At 49.2% G+C, this 23,315-nt stretch overlaps 1 protein-coding gene across 4 annotated transcripts in view; it reads right to left on the reverse strand.

The window, feature by feature from the left end:
- Positions 1-23,315, reverse strand: part of LOC147436281 (Zinc finger, C3HC4 type (RING finger) family protein) — a 219,056-nt gene that overhangs the window by 11,703 nt on the left and 184,038 nt on the right. For all 4 annotated transcript variants that reach the window (XM_086489205.1, XM_086489206.1, XM_086489208.1 and 1 more), the window contains 3 exons: positions 7,803-8,320; positions 6,806-7,723; positions 6,521-6,697 (listed from right to left, as the gene is read on the reverse strand). In XM_086489205.1, coding sequence (XP_086345331.1) covers positions 6,521-6,697; positions 6,806-7,723; positions 7,803-8,320 — 1,613 coding nt within the window. The remainder of the gene's footprint in view (positions 1-6,520; positions 6,698-6,805; positions 7,724-7,802; positions 8,321-23,315) is intronic.

Here is a 23,315-nt window from a genome sequence, read left to right on the forward strand (position 1 = left end):
GTTTTACAGTTTCTGCAGCAATTTGACAACATCTATGCCATGGGGAACTACTCAAAATAATCAAAGATCTTTCGAGCCACCGCTTTTCTCAGAGACAATGCCATGCAGTGGTGGATGTCTATAGCTACCAAGCCGCACACTCCAAGGACTAAGGCAAGCTTTAAAGAAAAATTTTGCCTGAAGTTACATGACATTTGACATCTTCCTTCGGAGTGCAACTTCTAGCAGAGAGGGGTATCTGAAATGCTTGCCACAGAAACCCTAACGGATTACAATTTGAAAGTTTTGGACATCTTTCATCAGGTTCTTTTCTCGAGCTGATAACCTTGGAGGCCCAATGTGATTACTATATCATTGGAGTGGCATCACCGCTACAGGAACATTGTCTGTCCAGGCCAGTTTTGACCATTCAAAAGCTTATGGACCATGTTGCGGTTGGCTACAACCTTGTGGAAGAAACCTAACCCTGATTTTGTTGCAGGTCTCAGGATAGAAATACAGTCGTCTTTTCAAGCTTGATTGACCAAGATGCATCTAGAATGCTTTTTAAGTTTGATTTAGATACTTTTTGAACTTTGTTTGAGAACCTGTTTGAGAATTTTTTTGAATATATTGTCTTGTTTGAAATGAATGTTATCTATTTTGAACTTGTCTTGGTGCTGATTTGAGAATTGTTTGACTCTGGTTTCGATACTGGTTTCAATGATTTGTGATTTACTCTCCTGATACTGAAGAGAAAATTGATGCTTGATAATGCCTGCACATACTCATGGCCTAGAACCTTGTGGTTCTTTGCGGTGGGAGTATTGAATGATTGAAAAAGTGGTGGTTTTACTCATGGCCCGGTACGGGGGCAGTATTGAATGTTTGAAACTGTTGTTTTTAATCATGGTGTGGACCTGGATGGTTATTTATGGGGGGGCTATTAAGTTGATATAGTCTGAGCAATGGTTACTCTCAACACCTCCAAGCGATACAAGCTGCGGTCTAGGGAGTGTTTGGTTGTAAAAGGCCTCTATATCTCATGGCATAGAACTCTTTGGGTTATTTGCGGAAGGAGTGAAGAGGGAGTCATTGAACGGCTGATGGCCGGGACCAGGATGGTTATTTGCAGATCGGCAACTATATGTTTTTGTGTCTTGTAACATGCATTTGCAAGCATTTGTGTTGCATTGTGATGTGCCACTAGAGTGAGATTGCCTGGGTATGTAATTTTAGTGCATCGAGACACCTGTTACAAATCAACGCAGTCTGGGTGTGATGACTAATTTAGCTATGCCGGAATATCAAGAACTCTAAATTAAGTGACCCTCAGAATGACTCTCGGATATTTTTACGCTAACTTGAGTTGTTTTCAAATGTAATTGCAGACGATTACTCTTCTTTCAAGAAGGGGGGATGTCACAAATTGCTAAATGTGACAAGCCACTAAAGACCAACTGGGTTGGGCATCCTAGCCCTAATCCTAGCCAACCAGCAGATCCTTGCCGAGGGGCCTAAACCCTAGCAGAAGCAAAAGAAGGCGAAGTACTTGGGGATTCTTGCCAAATGGCCTAAAAATACAAGGGGTTAGGATTATTAAACACTAACCCAACCCCCAATTTATAGGACCCCGTCCGATAGGGCCTAAAATAAAGCAAAACAGTACACATAAATAAACTTGCGTAAAAAGATGATGAAGTGGCAAGTTGTACGGACGGTCTGAAAACGCGCTGACATGCTGATGATGTGGCAGGTGTATGGATGCTCGCGTTTTGCGCTACTAACGTGGCAGTTGTATGGATTTTTTGCAAATTGCGCTCGTGACTTTTGGGGATGTTTTTGCTTTTGGATAAGCTGCTTTTCATGTGAGCTTCCTTTGATGGCCAAGGGGCCTTTAAATATGTGCCAAGGGCTCACCCTTTGCATGCTTCCGTGTGGAGATGTAGAGTTGTGTTGCCGGTGTTGTACTGAGTTGAAGCAATATAAAGAAATACCGAAAGGGACGCCAAGGTTTGGGGCCAGTGCTCTCTTGGGGTGAAACTCTGCCAAAGAAATACCGAAAGGGGCGCCAGAGTTTGGGGCCAGTGCTCTCTTGGGGTGAAACTTTGCCACTGTCTCGTGTGCCGTGTATCTCTTTCAGTTCAGTTGTTTTGAAGCGTCTCAATCTGTTCCCTTCCGTTGGCAAGTGGTGCCCTTCTGTTACAATGTCTCCTTCACATCATCTATTTCTTGAACGTATACAATCCAAATTTGCTCAAGATACTGTCCCACCTCAAGTAGCGAGGGATGGTCCTTAACCATGTGGCCAACAAGATAGGCCTTGGGTCCTAATCAGTGCCAAGACCGAATTCCTTGACTGAGATAATAGGGGAACTCCATCAGAGGCTTCAGCAGTAGCTCTTAAGTCACGTTCTGTCAATGTCAAAGTTTGCAAACTTGTGTTTTAGCCAGCTCTCAGGTAGCTCATCCACCGGTGGGAGGTCTTCAAGAGAACCTTGCTTCATCTCTGGAAGGGCAGAATGCTGCTCTGTGGTTCACATTGAAGCACTTCGTGCTATGGGTGGCTTCTTTCCACAACGTGGTTAGTCATTGGCTCTCCTAGCCCACAAGACTCAACCTCTACCTGGGAGTCGAGAGTCACCCTTAGGCTCAGAGTGAGAACCCACAAGAGGTGCATAGGGATTGACCTTAGGTTTGGGGATGTTGTCAGAGTTGGAGAGTCAAAATGCTTGCACTGTAACTACATAACATGGGAGTGACTCTGTAGCACCAAGCCATTCGACCAACTCATTATCTTCCACTGGGACCTAGGGTTGGTTCTCTTTAGTCTCTACGGAGTCTATGGTAGGCCTGAGCAATAGCTGGGTCTATTCCAGCCTCAAACATGGGCGTGACTCTGTAGCACCAAGCCATTCAAGCAGCTCATTATCTTCCACTGGGACCTAGGGTTGGTTCTCTTTGGGTACGCACTCTTGAGGGGATTTCTGACATTGTTCATTCCACTATTGGAGTGAAGCAGGGGTGTCCTTTGTCCCCTACACTTTTTGGTATGTATGTAGATGAGGTCTCTGACTACATTGACAGAGAGGGTGACAGAGGCGCTCAGCTAGCAGGGACATGGATTCCTTTATTATTATATGCTGATGATATTGTGTTGATATCAGAGTCGCCAGAGGGCATGCAGAGACAGTTAGATGCATTGCACAACTTTGCAGAGGATAGTGGACTGTCTGTGAACCTTGGTAAAACCAAGGTTATGGTGTTTAACACCACACCACAGTGGGTCAAGAGATCGGCACCTACACTCGTATATGGTTAGGACACTGTGGAGTACACAAATGAATATACATATCTGGGGGTGGTATTCACGGGACCGAGGTTTACTCTGAGGAGAGCAGCAAAGACTAGACTCTCCAGAGCCTATGCGGCATTGGGAGGGCTAGAGAGAATGTGTTCGTAGGTTCAGTTTCAAGAACCACGAACAAAGCTATGGCTCTTTGATACTTTGGTTGCTTCAGCTATGCTTTATGGGGTCCAAGTTTGGGGACCATCTGTGAATCATGACAGTTGGAGGAACATGGAGAGACCCTTGGTATTTATGATATCTTGGATGATTAGAGCCAAGGCCTCCGTACCACATGCGATTATTCGAGCGGAGGTAGCCGCCCCTCCTATTGAGATTGAGGCTCTTACTAGATCAGTGTCCTTTATGCACAGTCTATGGGATACACATAGAGGCAGATATACTAGATTGGCTCTTGAGTCTTCTAGACAGTTAGCGATGCAAGGAGATGCATCATGTTGGTATGCGCAGATGACCTCATGGTTTCAGAGGCATGGTCTCAGCATGGATAGATTGCCTCCTTTTCAGTATTCCCTAGATGCACCCTCCCTGCCAGTCACACGGAAGGAGATCACTAGACTCATTCGGCAAGATCTAATACAGTTGGACACCAGGAGGACATGGGTAGAGCCGATGCAGGAGTTGGGCACGAAGATGGCTTTTTACAAAGATCACCTTCTCCAACTTTCGGGAGATGGGTTTGTGACTTGTCCGAGCTACATGGACACTCATCTGTCTCATGGTCTGCGATGTGCTATTGGTCAGATTCGCACATCCTCACACCAGCTGGAGACTGAGACAGGTAGATTCAGAGGGATACCGCCGGAGTCTAGGATATGACAACTATGCGGTAGAGAGCCAGAGACAGAGCTACACTACATATGCCACTGCACTGTGTATTATGAGACACGAGGGCGCTTCCATTGCTTATTCAGGGAGGGTTTTGGACCCCTAGATAGAGTCATGAGGTATCAGGATCAAAGATGCCTTGGCTTATATCTACTTGAGCTACACCGACATAGAGATAGTCTGTTGAGGAGACATGGAGCACGACAGTCGCAGAGACAGATCACAGACTTCTTTGGATCGAGGGAGCCAAGAGACCAACCACCAGCACACGGTTGTACCCGCATTCATGCGAGAGGCACCCTCATTGACAAGGCGACTGAGCTCGGGAGATCGAGACGACCACAACTGAGACACAGGAGCACACTCCATCGACGGAGACTCCAACAGAGGATCATAGGCATTCTAGCACGACACCCAGATTGTCATTGAGGGCCTATTTTACATTTTCACATTTCACATTTCACACTCATTTTCAGTTTTTCAGTTTTCATTTTTACTTTCAGTACTTTTTGTACTTGTACTTCAGACGTTGTATTAGATTCACCACTTTGTATCTGATGGTCTCATATGTCATTTTGGCCTTTTGAAGACGTTAATATATCATTTCATTTCTTTAGTCTCTACGGAGTCTATGGCAAGTGAAGCCTGAGCAATAACTGGGTCCATTCCAGCCTCAAACAACAGAATTGGTTTCCTAGCTACTGCTTATGTGAACCACATAGCATCTAAGCCCATGACGGGAATCCACCCTCCACCTAAGGAAGGCGAAGCATCACAAAGTCAAGCTCGAAGGTGAACCTTGAACTTGCAGGGCATCTTCTCAACTATACCCAATGGCATCACTGTCCTTTGATCAGCTAAAATAAATGAGAAAGGTACTGGGCAACTTGGGTGCAAGCCGAGAGCCATCATCGTAAACTCCAGCATCAGATTGATGCTTGAACCGCCATCCACAATGACCCCTGTGGATTGCTTACCTAGGATGGAGACTGAGCCGAGGGGTTTTGTATGCCTCTGCAGCCCAGCCTGTAGACTAGCTACACAGGTGTTCACTTTGTACATGTTGCTCTAGTTGCATTCATGATACACTTCAACATGGACACCTTTACATATCGCTTTGTCACATAGGCCAATATGCCTCCTGCAGAATACTTGCATCTCCATTTCTATCTTTACGGGTCACTTCAACTCAGTGTTTAGCTTTGTCCTTTTGTATTCACTACCAAGATATGCAGATGACACTTAACAGTATTGTTAATTTGTCTTACATAACCTGTCAATATCTGTTGGATACCCAGGGGACACTGACAATTAGTTTTTTTATTTTCCTCATAGGTGAACTTAAGCATCGTCAAAGTTAATACAACTTTCTTTGTTTACAGGATCAACCTCCACCTCTAGTGGTGGATTGGCACAGTCAGTATAACAGACCAAGGGAAAAACCTCTTAATATTAGACACATCTGATACAAATCAAAAGTATCAGAAGAACAAAAGCCCTTGTAAAGTAGACAAGATAATGAAAGAGAAAAATGACCATGCCAAATTCTGGCTACCAAAAAGCAAAGTCCACAACAACGGTATGAATGGATAGGAGTGGGGAAACCCATAAAAATAACCCGGTCCACACTCAACCTAGATGTTAGAAGCTAAGTCCGGGGTCTCATTGAGACTGTCCAGGATTGGTCCCGCTCCACCTTGACCACCTACCTTTCTCCCAAAATAAAAGGTAAAATTTATGACACAGATCTCAAAGGTAGCAGGTCATTTTTTATTGTACCTTTCTACTCACAAATTTTATCCTTTGCCAGGACAAACGTGAATACCCTTAGAGGCTTTGAAAATATGATCAATTTGCAATTTTTTCCAAAATAGAAGACCACCAATGCGAGTCAATCCATTGGATGTAAATCGTACTGCTGAAAAGGCAGCCCATCTATATGTCTGAAACTCAAATGCTGGTACATGTGAGCAAATGCAGCCGAAAAGGCTCATCAACTAGATTTCTCAAATCATCTAGACTGAAACCAGTTTTCAAGAATCAAAATTAAACTAGGCTCCCCTCACACATCCTCCAAAGAGAGACACTCTTTGCTAGTGCTTCTTGAGGCTTTTCCCAACTGCCTCTCCATGTCCTCACAGATCTGGTCGATGCAGCACATGCAGCTTATTGGCCATGCGTCCTCTCCCTAACCTTGAAAGGACCAAGAAGATTTTTTTTTTTTGGGATGGCACTGCTCACTATCAATTTAAAAATATTAACAAGGATTGCTGGATCCTCAATTCAGAATGGAATGAATTCAAACTGAGGAATCAGATATATCATATGCATTCTATAAAATCTTACTTGTTCAGATGATAGGGCTGCCTGGGCAGCTGTCAGATGCTCTTGAAGTGTTAAAGCTTGACTTAAGAGAGTCTTTTGTTCCAGACCCAAAGGAAACCCAACTGCAGACATCATATCATTCACTGCATGCACCACTGCTGCAGCCTGCACGTTCTTCAAAAACTTTTTTTCATTGTCCTGTACCAGAGGGAATATAGACGTCAATAAAATCAGCTGTACGAATAAAAAATTTGGTCAAATGAAATAGCAATGTTGGCAAAAGTAACACTAGGTTTCAAAACTTACTTGATCCAAACTACCATCCTTAGCCACGTGTTCTGTTCTAAGGGAATCCCCTGCCTGAGAATGAGATGATGGTGATGAATGAATATGTTTAGGTAAAGACTGAAATTTATTTCCAGTCAGAACACTTTTGAAGGAAAAAACATTTGATGATAATAAACTCTCAATCCGTCCAGGACAAATCTCAACTGGCAGATAATAAATGGCTTGCCCTGAAGGAGCTCGTACATCTTCTACAATGATACCATACTTCAGCTTAGTGTCTGGTGCAAAATCAGAGCACCATGCTACAATCTCTCCAGAATAGTAAGGCCTCAAAGGGTGAACTTGTACTTGAGCAGCATCACTTCTTGAGAGCTCATCTCCAGGTGCAATGCCTTGATAACTATCAAGCCTAGGTTTCATGTATTTATCTTGATAAGGCCTTAGCCGCATGATTTCTAAATAACGGCACTCAGTCCCCACAGTCACATTAAATAGGCCAGAAAGTGGAAGACATGCTGGGCTACCTAAGACTTTGCTAACCATAACAGAGAGAATTTCTGACATCATCACGTAATCAGGGGGTTCTGCAAGTATTATTCTTCCATTTTGCTTGTCAATAAACTCGTAAGTAGAATGGTTTACTTCAGCAGGTAAATCAACTCTTTTCTCTCTTGTGATGTCCACCTTCCCACTTACTGTTAAAAACTGCGTCCTTAAATGTTTGACACAGTGCAAGTTCTCAGCTGACCAGAGAAGCCTCCTTGCCACTTCATGTTGGGCCAAAGGTTCCAAGCTTGGCATTTCTCTAGAAAAGTCCTGGAGTAGAGTCCAAACAGCATCTTGAAAGGATTCACTCTTCAGTTTCTCAATAATATGAGCTTTAGATATATTTCCAAATTGATCAATATATTCAAGAGGCAAAGATTCATCTATAACCTGCACATATTGTTGAGTTAATTGAGAAACATAGCCATTATTGTGGTGCAAGAGCTAGAGAATAATTCTCAACTATTACCTCCTCCACTACTTCAGAGAGTTTTCGAACTCCAAGGCAAATACAATACTCGAGACGCAAATAGGGATGGACAAATCTGAACCTTGATGTGTCGATTCTGCTTACCATTGCGCTGGCAGATGCATCAATGTACACACACGCCCGAGCATGCAGTAATCGACCAGCATCATCAGGCACAACCGAATTATCTGTTGAATGGTGATGCTGATTATCACTTCCGATATCTTTACACATATAATCCAAAACTCTCATTACAGCGCACAACTCATTAGGATTTAGACGTTGATAACCAGATGCATTCTGCACATGATTTAGAAGAGATTGCATCCTTGAAAAAGTAGGCGACTCTTGCATTCCAAGTTCTGTGAGCAGTTTTACAAATGGAAGATAAGAATTTGGAAGCTGGAACACGAAGGGTGCCAGATTCATTTCAAGGTGCAAAAAGATCCTGCTTGCAAGGCAAAGACGCGTGCCATTTGCGATGGGAATGAAGGGTACCGTCTCCAGAATAAGCTTGTCTACACAAACACAACAAAGAAACATCATCTCAATGACAAAAACACAAACTAAGCAAGTAAAGCGCTCATAGACAAGCATTCTCTCTCTCTCTCTCTCTCTCTCTCTCTCTCTCTCTCTCTCTCTCTCTCTCTCTCTCTCTCTCTGTAGCAAGCTACAGTGTCACTTTCACAGGACACTCAGTTCGTACAGTTGGTCTAGTCTGGTTCACACTGGATGGACTCTCTGGGCTGGGCATTGACACGTGGCAGGATACGGATGGTGGTCTAGTGGACATCGTGGCCAGGTCACCACCACCACTCACTTTGGAGATTGGCTTAGGTGGCTGACATTTATGTGCCGTTGGTGGATCATCTTCTTTGACAGCTGGTCCAGCGTCGTCGTCGAGAGTCTAGAGTCTAGACACACAACACGTCTTCACCATCCCTGCACATTTGAGCCTCAACACCCCATTGTACCTGAGAGTCCTGAGTTGGAGCTGAGTGTGCTGCCACGCCAGAGTCTGTATCTGTTCTTTGAGATAGTCGAGTCATTTGTTGTGGTCTGCTGCTGCTGTCGTGTCACTGTGAGCTCAGTTGTTGTTGTCTTGTCTATTGTTTCCTGTTTCAGTCTGTTTTGAGTGAGATTGTCACGCACATTGCACACAGCAGCACCCACTGTAGAGAGCACGACACACTATCTGCGCTACAAGTGCTCTCATTCTGGCGATCACGGTGGGACCTCAACTGAAGTCTCACTCTCTGTGAGGTACAAATCTTGAAGCTAGTTGGGTTTATCTAACTTCGCCTACTTTGCCTGGCACTGTGTAGCCTGTTGGTCTGGTCCTCTCTCGCCCTGGTCCAATTGGTCTGGTCTCTCTAGCCTGGTCCAATCAGTCCTCCTCCCTGGTCTAGTCCCTCCTCGTCTCTGGTCCAGCCTGGGTCTAGTAGAGTCTAGACCTGTCTTCAACTAGTTACAGGTTTTCTTGCCCAAAGCTTGGTTGGATTGGTGGTCACTGCATGACACATACAAGGCGGTTAGTCGAGCGTCAAAGCGCACTACTGAGCCCTCTGAAGTACTACAACAGAAGACGACCCTTGGTACCTAGTAGAAGTCCATTAACCTCATCACCCCTACCTCCACATACGACACCACCCATTCCTCCATCCGGTTCCACATCTTCCAGATCACCTTCTCCAGTAAAGATCTCTCCTATTCTACTACAACACGCTACTGAGCAACAAGCTCAGCAAGGGGCCATGGAGCCGTTGGCTAGCGTTCACTTGGCCAAGGTAAACATCAAGTTCCCTACATTCAAAGGACTCTCTTCAGAAGATGCTGACGACCATGCAAGAAGGTTTGTATCTCTCTGTAGGGGTCGTGGTCTGAACAGGGAAGATGCTTATTTGGTACTCTTTCCATCCACCTTGGATGGCTTAGCAGACAAATGGTACAACCAGTTTGCAAAGAACCATTTTGCAACTTGGGCAGCCTTAAGACAACAGTTCTGTGCAGCTTTCAGGCTAGATGACTACCAGAAGAAGGTGTTGGATGAGTTGGCGAGCATGGTGCTCCAGTCAGAGGAGACTTTTGCAAAACTTATGACTAAAACCAAGTCTCTGGTTGCCAAGCTTCCCCAGCAACTCGGTGAATTTATAGTTAAGAAGTGGATGAGAAGGCGCTTCCCAAAACTTCTCAGCAAAAACTCCAAGAGAGTCTCCGACCCGACGCCACTCTGGAGGAGTTCATCGCAGCTGCTACTAGGATAGAGGGAGCTAGGAAGCTGTTCAACAACTCCCCTCACATAGAGACCCCCTCTGTGTTTTCGGAAAGTCCTGCTGATCCATTAACTTCTTTACGTAGGGAACTGGAAGCCCTATAGTTACAGCGAGCTCTTCAAGAGGAGAGGTCCTTCTCTCTTAGACAGGAGAAGCCTCCACATCATGAGGCATTGGAACAGATCAAGCACGAGCTAGAAGAGCTCAAGTGTCAGCAAGAGACTAAGGCTACAGTTTGGTGTAGCTCATGCCGCTCTCCAAGGCACCCTCCATAGGAATGCCCCCTTCGGGTTTATTGCCACTTCTGTGAAAAATCTGGACATGAGGACAGGGACTGTTACTACCTCAAGGGATTGCGACAAATACAACAAAGTCTTGGTCCTACTCTTCAACAAGGGCCAACACCTGCATCCAACATGGTTTCTCCCTGTGGCCATCCACACCATATGCCACCTTTGCTGACAGCCCCTCCTATGCAAGGTATGCCAAGTACTTTTCTGTCTCAGAGCTTTTATCATACCCATGCTCCCTCATCACCTCAAAACTTTTATGCCTCCACCTCCAACTCCATGCACCAGGAGCAAGGACCACCTCGCCCTTCGACTCGCCCTTTGAATCGGCCCATTTTGTATTACAGATGCGGGGAATATGGTCATACCAAAGCAAATGCCCTCTGCCCGAAGGGTCCCCTCCCTGTCGTGATTGCCCCAAAATGAAGGATCACTAAAGTAAGGATTGCCCTAAAACTCTTGCATCCACGGCTTCGAACCCAAGTCAAAGCCAGAATGAGTTTGCCTTTCCGAAGCTCAATTTGATAGCCGTTAGCACCGTTTCTCAGCCGCCCCCTTCTACCCACGTGGTTACCCCTCAAACTAAGCTGCAGTTGGTAGAGGAGCCATCAGGTGTCCTCACTCGGGCCTAGTGAGCTGCCCTCGGTCTTAGTATTCCAACTCATTCAACTCCCTCACACATTCTCTCAATAGTGGATACCCAGCCTTCAGCCGCTGACAAGCCATCACCCAGTGGCAAGCAAGAATCCAAATCTTTGCTCTCCGATCTTGATGAAGCTTTCTTGGAAGCAGTTTCCGATCTACAGAAGATCAAGGTACCAGAGGAACAACAGGTAGAAAAAGAGAAGCTTACAGCAGAGACAATCTTGAAGAACACATTCCAACAAGTGTCCCTCTATGACATGCTGCGACTAGATGCGAGTTTTAGCAGTGACACCCTTGTTGTTATTCAGTCACTTTACCCTGGAGCAGGTCCTAGTGGCGGGCACTCCCAATGCAACCATCAAAATCCTATATGATATCCAATCCCGCTGCTCCACTCACTGATTATAGAAGCCCTCGCCTGACAGTGTCCGTTTTGGGTCGGCAATTCTCAGGAGTGATAGTGAATGGTGGATCTGGCATCAACTTGATGCCCGAGTTCACTATGTTAGCACTAGGTCTACAGCCTACTCGCCCTTCTCCCTTCAAAGTTACATTGGCCGACCAGAGGACAGTCTACCCAGTGGGCATAGTGGACAATGTGCCTCTGCAGGTACAAGACTTTACTTTTCACTTGGATTTTGTTGTGGTTCATCTTTCCCAGGTAAAGGGCGGATTTCCCTTGCTCATTGGAAGACCATGGCTTCGGCACACTTAAGCACTTCATGATTGGGGAAATGATGCCATGTGGATACATACTTCTGGCTCCCCGATGCAACCCATTCTCTTAGAAGGAGGTATGGATCCCGTGGTGCAACAAGTTTCTTTGTCAATTGAAACCAACCCTGAACAAGAACAGCCTACTACACCTGAAGGTTCAGACAAAGATCTGCTGGAGTGGTTGGAAGCTACCAAATCTATGCCCTATTATGGAGTCTCTATTCACTCCTTGCCTAGAGGTGCACTCTCTTCCAATGTTTCCAGAGTAACTAAACCTAATGAGCCTGAGACAGCTCAAAGATTGAAGGTCATAGATGCTACTCCTGCTACGCCCTTGGTGAAAGTCTTTGAATTTGATGAGCCTATGAAACGGGAAGGAATCTCCTCTACAGGAGTTCACCCCCCCTCAAACATCAGCCCCATTGGTGTCTGCTTCTTCAACCAGAACAAAGCTATCATCTATGTTTAGCGAAATCCCTTCACAAAGCCTGTCCTGCTTGATAAATTCCCTACTCATTATAGTTGTCTGCTCCCTACTCGCCCCTATCTACCTCTATCCCCTCAACCCTACCCTACCCTCCCCCTCCCCAACTTGTCCCCCTTCCCCTCCCCAACTCACCCAACCCTCCGAAACTCGCCCCTTCCCCTCCCAAACTAGTCCGTCCCCCTCCCCAATTCGTCCCCCTTTCCCCCTCCCCAACTCGCCCCCCCCTCCCAATTCGTCCACCTACTCCCTCTTCCTATTCGCCCTTTTCACCAATTCAACCCTCTCCCAAGTTCGCCCCTCCCAACCCCAATTGGCCCTCTGCCCAATTAGTCCCTTCCCAATTCAGCCCCCTCCCAATTCGTCTCCCTCTTTCCCTCCCAATCCAACCCTCCCCCAAATTCGCCCCTCCCAACCCCAATTAGTCCCTTCCCAATTCAGCCCCTCCCAAATTCGACCCACCCTCCCAATTCGTCCCCCTCTTTCCCTCCCAATCCAGCCCTCTCCCAAATTCGCCCCAACCCCAATTGGCCCTCTGCCCAATTAGTCCCTCCCAATTCAGCCCCCTCCCAATTCGTCCCCTCTTTCCCTCCCAATTCAGCCCTCTCCGAACCCCAATTGGCCCTCTGCCCAATTAGTCCCTTCCCAATTCAGCCCTAAACTGTCATCATCTTTGCATAAGAATCCGCCATCCTGTGTTCGAGCAGAGAAACCTCCTCCTCCAAGTGTTGAATTCTCTTGCCAGCTACAATCAAATCTTACATGGTTGGGCCTACCACCGACTTCAAGAAAGATGTACTATGCGGTACCTAGTGGTTTTATTTCCTAGTTTTACAGTATTTCCTCTCACCGAGACGAGAGCGGTCTTGTAGCGGGCAACTTGTAGCAGGCTACAGTGTCACTTTCACAGGACACTCAGTTAGTAAAGTTGGTCTAGTCTGGTTCACACTGGACGGACTCTCTGGGCTGGGCATTGACACGTGGCAGGATACGGACGGTGGTCTAATGGACATCGTGGCTAGGTCACCACCACCACTCACTTTGGAGATTGGCTTAGGTGGCTTACATTTATGGGCCATTGGTGGATCATCTTCTTTGACAGCGGGTCCGGCGTCGTCGTTGTCGAGAGTGTAGAGTCTAGACACACAGCACGTCTTCACCATCCCTGTACATTTGAGCCTCGACACCCATTGTACCTGAGAGTCCTAAGCTGGAGCTGAGTGTGCTGCCACGCCAGAGTCTGTATCTGTTCTTTGAGATAGTCGAGTCATTTGTAGTGGTCTGCTGCTGCTGTGGTGTCACTGTGAGCTTAGTTGTTGTCTTGTTGTCTATTGTTTCCTGTTTCAGTCTGTTTTGAGTGAGATTGTCACGCACATTGCACAGAGAAGCACCCACTGTAGAGAGCACGACACACTATCTGCGCTACTCTCTCTCTCTCTCTCTCTCTCTCTCTCTCTCTCTCTCTCTCTCTCTCTCTCTCTCTCTCTCATTTAAGGCGGATTCAAAAGCACTTAAAGAAGAGGTCTTAGTCCTCCAGCGAGAGCTTGCTGATAGAGCAAGCAGTGGACTACAGGAAGGGGAATTCCAGCCCTCGGTGATAGAGGAAATCAAGGTCATCAAGGAGCACGTACGGATGATCACAGAGGAGGAGAAACACAAGGTGGTAAAGACGTCTTCATGGATGGATGTGATCACGGAGACACAAAAGAAGGCGGATGAGGCCGAGAAATGGATAGAAGTCGCTAAGAAGGGAAAGGGAAAGAAACCACATATGTCCCCACTCCTACAATCATCAACATGACTCTAGAGGAGGAGAAGCGAAGGAAAACTATAGCTTTGCATATAAGAGTAACCGGTCTAAAAGACCGAGATGATGTGGAAGGGGAAGTCGAAGAACTTCTCCGCATGATGGGTAGTGAGGCTACTCATACAAAGGCATGGAGGGTAGGGAAGAAGACACAAGGAAATGGGGAGACTTCAAAAGAGAGCTTTAATCATCCGTTTCCCATCCATGAAGGCAAAGAAGCACTTCTTAAACAGACGTCCTACACTAAAGAAAACGGGCATATTCCTTGGAGATGACCTCACTCTCACACAGCTTGCGCATATAAGAGAGGTAATGCCAAAGATTCAAGCAGCAAGGGAGAAGGGAAAGACGGCCTTCTACAGAGATGGTCGGGTGGTGATTGTAGAGAGGCGCTCCACAACCAGATGGATCTTTACAGAGCTACGCCGAGTTGGTTTGAGCAGGAGACTGGAGGACCGATTTGCTTTGAGTTTGCTTCGATCTTGGGAGCTCTTACGGTGTGGCCTAGAGCAGAGACAGCCGACGTGCACGGAGGAGCGCCTACGGCAGCCCCTCGTCTGGAACCCCATTGTTAGCACTCAGAGAGGCCACTTGGTTCGGAGTCGGCCTCATGTTTCTTGGGGTCCCATGGCAGCTGATGCAGCGCGCTCTCTAGGTGACTGGCTAGAGTTCACAGGTTTGTCAGAGGAGGTGCATGCTGTCCAGCTTCAGGGCATGAGAGGGGTGCAGAGCATGTGTCAGGACATCTCAGAGTCAGTTCCAGCTGAGCGGCTCACGACTCTCGAGCCAGTAGCACCCCGGTGGATGGGAGCCTTCACACGACTAGAGGTTCTCATTTGAGTCAGGGCTTGCTCAGAGACTATCCCAGCCCTGTTCTTCGAGCTTCAGGGTGGGGGACGATTACAGCGAGTTGCAGTAGAGGCCTCGCAGGTAGTAGAGTGCTGTTTCCCGAGGATCCGAGTTGTGGGCATCTGTGGGAGGACTTGCGTCATAGACCCTCACCCAACAGCTCTTGAGACAGGACACTGGAGGCTATTGGCTTGGGAGTGCTGTCCACTGGCACGAGTACAGTGGGACCCTGGTGAGTGGCTATGGAGGGACCCCTTCTCTTCTGCAGACCGCCCAGGAGTCCCCTTCTTTCAGTACAGTGTTCGGCTTGGACGTCATATACTTGCAGCACAGAGAGAGGCCCGCCCCGCTGCAGCACGTCATTGGCAGGAGGAGGGCCTCACAGTCAAGTTCTTGGCAGCTTTTTGGCAGAGGCTGTGGGACTCCAGACAATCGAGGCGAGTCACCTTGTTTCAGTGGTTGGTCGCACATAGAGCCATAGCAGTAGGGAGCTGGCTTGTGCATAGTGGTCTCTCGGCCACATGTGCAGCTTGTGACCATTTGGTGGAGAGTCAGCGTCACTGTCTTTGGGACTGCCCCTCGGCCCAGCAGGTGTGGCTACGAGTTCTTCGGCTGATGCCTGCTCTCTCCACGGCTCGCCAGTACACTTGGGGGGCAGCGGCTTGGTCCACCCTCACTGGCCCGGCACTTCAGTTTGAGCTATCTTCCACCAGCAGGATGATAGTGATACAGGGGGGGCCACCTACACTCTAGCCTGCTACAGAGCTTACTCCACTGGAGTGGTGCAGTGAGAGAGAGAGGAGTGTTGGGAGCTCATCACTTTGGTTCATCTGGTGGGCCCGCTGTTTTCGCATCTGTGAGGCTCGCCCTGTGCCACCAGCAGAGCCAGTTCGTGACTTTTGGCTAGAGCTGATCCATACTCTCAGAGGACGGCTTGAGGGACTACAAGGCAGCTCCGACCGCATGCGGGAGCGCCGCAAGGCTTTCGTTCGACTCTGGCGCCCTGGGCCTTTCTACACCATAGTCCAGGGGGTGCTCAGATGGCACTACTGTCCACCTGTGTGGCTTTTCCCTCCTCCCATCTCTTGATTTAGCCCCATTGTATATATGCTGTTTTTTCATTGGGAGAGTCTCCCCATCATGCTTGTTGTAGCCCTCTCTTGCAGAGGTGGTTGTAGCCCTATGGGCAGTTTTCATTAACTAATAGAAGGATCTTTTTCTCGGAAAAAAAAAAAGAGAGGCGCTCCACATGACGGTGTGAGACCTATGGGACCACACTCAAAGTTGCCACTTGGAATTGTAATGGATCTATGCGCCTTGGTGTGCGTGCTTTTGAGGATAGTTTTAGGGGAAGAGAGACATCGTCTTCTACTCTGAGACACATCAGGCCCCTGGGAAGTCTATGCCTCACATTAGTGGATATAGATAGGGCGAGGCTCGGGAGGAGTGGCAGTGTTATTCAGGGAGGATTTGCAGCCATTGATACATATAGCCCGCAAGGATGAGCAAGCTAGGTACATGTGGGTGAGATTGAGAGCAGAGACAGGCAGATATCTTTACATTGTTATTTGCTACTTTCCCCCGAGTACGTCAGTTTATGCACCACCCAAAGGACAGTCCCCCTTTTCTATTTTGGATGATGACATATGGGAGTTTTCTAGAGATGGTGACATCCTCATTCTAGGGGATTTCAATGCTAGGACTGCCCATCAGCAGACAGTATTTTATGATACTTCACAGGAGATGCTGAGAGAGCTCGATGTTGCAGAGACGGGCATGTCCAGACTATCACAGGATGGGGAACACACTAAGTATGGACGACACTTGATAGACATGGGGCTGCACATGGATTGGCCATCTTGAATGGCCTACAGAGATTTCCCGCTGCGGAGGCTTCTACATGCTTTCCACACAGACATGGAGCCAGCACAGTGGATTATGTCATGGCACAGCCGAGCCTCATCTCTAGTATCCAGGATCTCACGGTTGGACCCAGACATGTTGGTGTGGCAGTGGATCATGCTCTTGTGTCATTGACCATCTCTTTTCAGTTTAGTGTAGCACACAAGCCATGGGCAGCAGCCCCTACTCGATACACCTTCACGCAAGAGACGGACTCTGTATACATAGATGGGATGGGACATACTATCGTTGTACACAGTTCATGGACAGCCGTCTCTTCCCAAACCCCCCGAGCCATGCCCACACACATGTGCTTTTTTCACCGCTGAGAAGGTGAAGAAGGCCATTGATAGGATGAGGACTGGGAGAGCATATGATCATGATGGCTTAGTGGCTGAGCATTTTATACATGCCAGGGATCTGCTCGCAGAGCTCCTAACAACGATGTTCAATCGTGCCATGTGTAACGGTATGCCTGATACTTGGAGCTTATCTACTATTGTACCTATCTTCAAGTCAGGAGATCCTATGGACGTTAGGAATTATCACACTATCATGATTGGACACATTGGCACGCTTGTACGCATCAATTCTTGAGCAGCAGATGAGTAGATGGACAGAGAGGGAGGTATACGCGCAACCGAGCAAGCAGGGTTCAGAAAAGGTTTTTCTACTCTTGACCACATTCTCACACTCAAAGCCATTATTGAGGAGGACTGATCACATGGGAGACAGATCTATGGTAGCTTTGTGGACTTCCGCAAAGCATTCGACACAGTGCCTAGAGCTAGATTGATGCACCGACTACAGGAGATGGGAGTACCCACAAAGCTGATTTGCGGGATCATGACATTATGCAGGTCAGTAGTAGGACATGTACGCACTTTAGAGGGGCTATTTACAATAGTTTTGTCACGAGGAGGTGGCAATTGCTAACTTGAGTTGTTGGTTTCTTTCCCATGGTTTTTGTTTAATTTTTAGGACCCTCTTTTTGAAGTTGCAAATGGCCAGACATTGTATGGCCGGTGTGAAACGGCCGACGGCCGAGAGTTTCACCCGCAGTCACGAAGGGCAGGTCACCACGAGTTGGTCGGGCCAATTGGCGCTGGAACCCGAGCAGTAAAAGGGTGTCTAAGCTCAGTTCAAAGTCATTTAGGCCCCTCGCGACACTTATAAGTTGGTGGGTACTAGGAAATTAACTCAAAAGAGGCATAAGGGACACATGGCGGCTCCAGATGCATCTGCGAGAAGCATCAGCAAGAGGGGGCGCCCATTTCAAGGGAGGGGGCTGATTTTTCTTCATATTGCATGACAGTGTGTGAGTAGTAGGTGCAGATGCTCACAGCTTTAATGGAAAGCTTACCTTCTCCCTTGCTCTATGTAGCATGACGATTTGCTCTCACGCATCTCTCTCTCCCCTTTGCACATATGGTAATGCCCCTCTAGTTGGGCTTCTCAGATGACCATGTACAGTGATGGGGGTTTTATGCGCGTTTGCCAAGGCAAGAGCCTTTTGTACAGGAACCGGATTAGCTAAATGATGCGAAACAAAAAATTACAGCCTGCTGTGTTTTCTTGCAGGTTTAGGGTTTTACACCTAAACGGCAAGGTATCGCCAAAGGAGCCTCGCGAAGGCCTTGGGTGCTTGTACAATACAGTTTAGAGAGATTTCCCGCAAGGAATCTCATCTAATTCAAGGGGCAAGTGACCCTACAGCTGCAAGAGCTCGAAGGCTACCCAAAAAAGTGATCGATACACGAATTGGAGCGCAAAAAAGAGAATTACAGCTTGCTGTTATTTTTTGCAGGTTTTTGGTTTTGGCCAATTTTAATGCCTACAGATCCCAGGAGCTTCGGGGAAACTAGGGAATCACCGAACAGGTGTTCTGGTGCAAATTGGAAGCCAAAAACAAAGATTTCAGCGTGTTGTAATTTCTCGCCAGGTTTTGCAAAGTGCGTGGAAAGTCAATGTTTACTTCGGATTTTGTCCGTGGAGACTTCTACTATGGTTATGCTGCCGAAATCGGGTTAGAGTAGAGGAATTTCAGCCTGATAAAAGCAGGACAGCTTGTAAAATTTTACATGTTTTTCTCAAGTATTATAAGAATAAAGAAATACGGGAAGGGGCACCAGTCTTTGGGGCCAATAGGGTGTCGTTGTCTGCTTGGTAGCACTCTAGCAGCCAGGCCATGGTTTGTCTGGAAGTGTTGAATTCCAGTCACGGGCTTATTCGTGAAGTTCCTTTGTGTCCTAAAGTTCAAGTAAAGTAGAGATCGGGTGAAACCAAAGTCCACAGCCCTATGGGCCAGTTTCAAGTTCACTCCACTATCGAGGTGAAGCAGGGCTGCCCGCCCTCTCCTACTCTATTTGGTATGTGTGGGGATGACGTTTCTGACTATTGAGAGAAATGGCAATGGAGGTGCACAACTTGCAGGGACAATTGCATGGGAAAACTGAGGAGATTCGGCTCGCTGCTGCTCGCACCTATCCCCCCTTGCGCCATCGCCCTCCCTCACTCCCTCGCGCTGCTCTCCCGCTTGTCCACCTCGCGCTGCCCCCTTCCCCTCGCGCTACCCCTGCTGTTGTCCGCTGCACTGGCAGCCCGCAGCTGCCCGCTGCCCAGCTCAGCCAGCTCAGCCAGCTCTCCCTACCGCTCCCCCCCTCCCCCCCCCTCGCGCTGCCCCCCGTTGCTGCCTGCTGCCCAGCCAGCCCGAAGCAGTTCCCGCAGTCAACCATGCCAGCCCGCCCCCTCCCACTGTCCGCCCCCCTCGCTTGCTTTTTACCGTTAGCCTTCTCCCTCTCCATTCTTGCTTGACGGGCGTCGCCAGCACCATTGACGTGCTCGGTCCAACAAGTCTTCCCCCCCTTTTTTTCGTCGACGATCCTCCGCCTTTTCTTTACCAGTAGCAGACACAAATGGCGGCTCATGCTCCACCGCAGAGGGACTCCAATGAAGCCCCCTCGCCCGACCCCGCTGAGCCCACCATTCGACTTGCTCTTACGCCGGCAGAGCAAGCGAGCCTTGCCACAGAGGTAGAACGCTTGCAGGCGACTTCTGTCATCTGCAAGGTTCTCGGCACTCGTCCCAGCAGAGGAGAGCTGCGAGACCTTCTCCAGGCCCGCCTCCTCGCAGAGGTGGGCAAGATCTTGGATGTCCAGATTCTCGGACGGGGGTACTACCAGATTGAGTTCGAGACTTCCGAGATGGCCTCCAAGGTCATAGCTATGAGTCCATTGGCCATCCGAGCATCACGCGCCCACTTTGGACAGTGGCGACATGGTTTTGACCCGTCTTCGGATGTGCTAGTAGGGGAGGCGGACATCCCCATCTCAGTCTGCTTTCCGGGTTTACGGAGGGAGTACCTTCCACTTCTCTCCAGGATTGGCTCCGCCATCGGAACTATCCTGGAGACACCTCGTACGACAGCATCAGTAGCTGCCAAGGCGGCTGGCATCCCTTCAGTTCGAGTTTTGGTCAGAGATACCCACACGTTCCCGAAGGTCATCCTTCTGCCTCGGGTGAGTGGGGGTTGGTTTAGACAGAGTGTGGAGTTCTCGGGTCTCCCGAACCAGTGCTTCATTTGCAGACAGATGGGCCACCTAGCGAAGGCCTGTCCACGGAGGAGACCACGACCCGCACCCCAGCCTCAGCCCCAGCCTGCCAAGGCTGGGCCGCAGCCACAGCCAGCGACAGAGCACAGATTCAGCGCCACCCTCCGAGCCTGGGGCTCTAGCGGAGGAGGGGTGGCAGCAGGCCCGTGGCCGTCGACGCCAGGGGCCACAGCGACAGCTTGGCACTCAGAGTTGCCCTCAGGTGCCTACTCAACAGCAGTGGGTTCCCACGGGAAACCGCTTTGGTCCTCTTGAGCAGGAGGAGCCCCCTACGCCAGCCACCACCTCCGCTTCATCCTCGCCAGCCGCTCCGCCTACCGATCTCCCCTCCTCCTCCTCATGCCCTCCCCCGCCCTCTGCTACCGCTCACTCCCCACCTCGCCCCCCCCATGTCTCTGCCGCCCCACCCCGCTTCTCCTCTCCCCCGCCCCCCCAGCCCCTTCTCCCCCTCCTCCTGCTTCAGTACCACAGTCGGCTCAGGAGACTGGACCCTTGCCGGCGGCCAGGAGATCTCTTGGCAACGCCTTCGCCACGAGTCGCCTAGCGAGAGAGGGTCAGCCCTTCATGCGGCCCCCACTGCAGATTCAGAATTCTCCTCTTGCAGCTATCCCTCGTGGTTTGACGAGCTTTGACCTCCGACGCCGCTGGGATTTCTTCGATTACGGGTTTACTCGTTTTCTTGGCGATTCCGCAGCAGACCACGAGGCAGCCTGCTTCAGAGTCCACGCTTTGTTCCTCGCCGCTAGGGGGACAGAGGCCTTGGACTCAGCAGTTGGTTTCTCCTTCCCCCTATGTGGCAGGACTGAGACAGAGTGGTCCCTCGACTCAGTGGTGGGATGGTTGCATACACAGGTTCTCGAGTTCTCTCACCACATGGGAGAACTTGGCATTACAGATTTGCTGCAGACTTTGTGGCCACTGGCCAAGTTTGCGGTGACACCCCCAGATTCTGCAGGATGTAGACACATTGTGGTGTACTTTTTTGCTGATACGCACTGTTTGCCTTGCTATGTATTCATTCAAGAGGACTCCTGGACAGAGGAGGTTGCTTTACGCACGGCTCGCTCTACTTGGGCTTGGACCAGGCACTCACTGCAGTCTCGCCTATCTAGAGGACGCTCGGATGCGGATTACTCCCCATCCAAGCCTGCTCTGAAGATAGCTCGTCTTGCTGCTGCGGCAGCATTTGTTCTCTCTCGCTCCCCATGAGGATCGTCTCGTGGAACGTGCAGGGACTAGGTGGGCCCCAGTTTCAGCGACAGCGGGGCCGATTGCGTCAGGAGCTTCAGCGTTGCCTTGTGGGAGGAGAGATTGATCTCCTTATGCTTCAAGAGTACCATTTGTCTGAGAGCCGCATTCGACGATGTGGTCAGATTTTGCGTGGACGCTATGATACCTTTTGGTCAGCTGCTTTTGGCTTGGAGGCATCCAGGGTGGGGTATGTATGACTATTGCGGACTCATTACAGCAGGCCATTGTGGGCAGAGGGATTATTGTACCAGGCAGGGCTCAGTGGATTACTATGCAGGTTCAGGGTAGCCTTGTGGGTTTCCTCAACATCTATGCGCCCAATGTGGCGAGTGCTCGTGCAGAGTTTTGGTCACAGATTGTTGAGTCTTTGCCACAGGTTGACCAGTGGTGTGTAGGAGGGGACTTCAACATGTTGGAGGACCCTTCTGACAGAATCGGAGGCAGCCATGCTACTTTGCATGGAGTCGAGTTAGCAGCTTGGGAGAGGTTTTGTATGACGTTGAGGGTCTCGGATACATGGCAGCATTCTGGCTTTGTGAGGCCTCCAGAGAGTCTTGCCTTCTCTAGATCGGACCGCAGAGTGGGAGGAGTGAATCTATCGCGCATAGATCGCTTCTACACTAGTGACCACTTCAGTGACTTGGGGGGATCAGTGGGCATCCTGGCAGGGACATCCTTCTCAGACCATGCACCAGTGATCCTCACAGTGGCAGATAGGCAGAGGAGTGGGAGCACGATGCTTCGCATCCCAGAGCGGGTCTTGTTGGACTCAGCACTCAGAGAGAGGGTCGAGGCTCTATGGACAGAGGGCATGGACAGCCAGGCTCCACCTGCAGACAGAGTGGCCTCAGGCCTAGCTCAGCTTAGCCACTTCTTTCTCCAGGAGTCTTTGGCTCGACGGGCTGCAGCGAGAGAGGAGGAGCAGCGTCTCAGACGAGGCATTGCTTCACTACAGAGGATGCAGGAGCAGCATCCAGACAGTCCATGGTTGGAGGAGCAGCTACAGCAGGCTCGACAGGAGCTTGCTTGCACAGAGGAGAGGCGCCATGAGTTTGCCTTCCACCGACAGGCATCTCAGTGGACTCAGGTGGGTGACAGAGTGACAGGTGTTTTTTTTGAGACAGTGGGACCTCGGCACTCGCATGCCAAGGTCAATCAGTTGAGGAGAACCGATGGGTCAGTTGTTTGTGAGCCAGAGGATATGCGTGCAGTTGCTACTGACTTTTACCGTGAGCTACTGTCGGCTGAGCCCGAGTTAGAGAGACAGGATGCATGCAGGGAGCAGGTCTGGGCACAGATGCCTTGTCTTGTGACTGAGGAGATGCGGCAGAGGCTTGAGTTACCTCTTCAACTTGAGCAGCTGCACACGGCCCTTAGGGCCCTCCCTCGTGGTAGCTGTCCAGGTGAGGATGGGCTGACTTTCACCTTCTTCTTGGAGTACTGGGACCTGCTTGGCCCAGATCTTTGTAGTGCCTTTCAGTACATTCTACACACAGGAGTGATGCCGGATAGCATGAGTGAGGGCCTGATTTACCTCATTCCAAAGGAGGGTGGCTCCTTGGATGAGATTCGACAGTGGCGTCCCATCACCATTCTCAACTCAGCCTACAAAATTCTTGCCAAAGCTCTGAGTTTGAGGATTCAGCCACTTTTGGAGAGCCTTATACATGGGACTCAGACAGGT

Source organism: Adiantum capillus-veneris, chromosome 18 (assembly GCF_014529385.1).
Source record: "Adiantum capillus-veneris isolate H3 chromosome 18, ASM1452938v2, whole genome shotgun sequence".
Classification (NCBI taxonomy): domain Eukaryota; kingdom Viridiplantae; phylum Streptophyta; class Polypodiopsida; order Polypodiales; family Pteridaceae; genus Adiantum; species Adiantum capillus-veneris.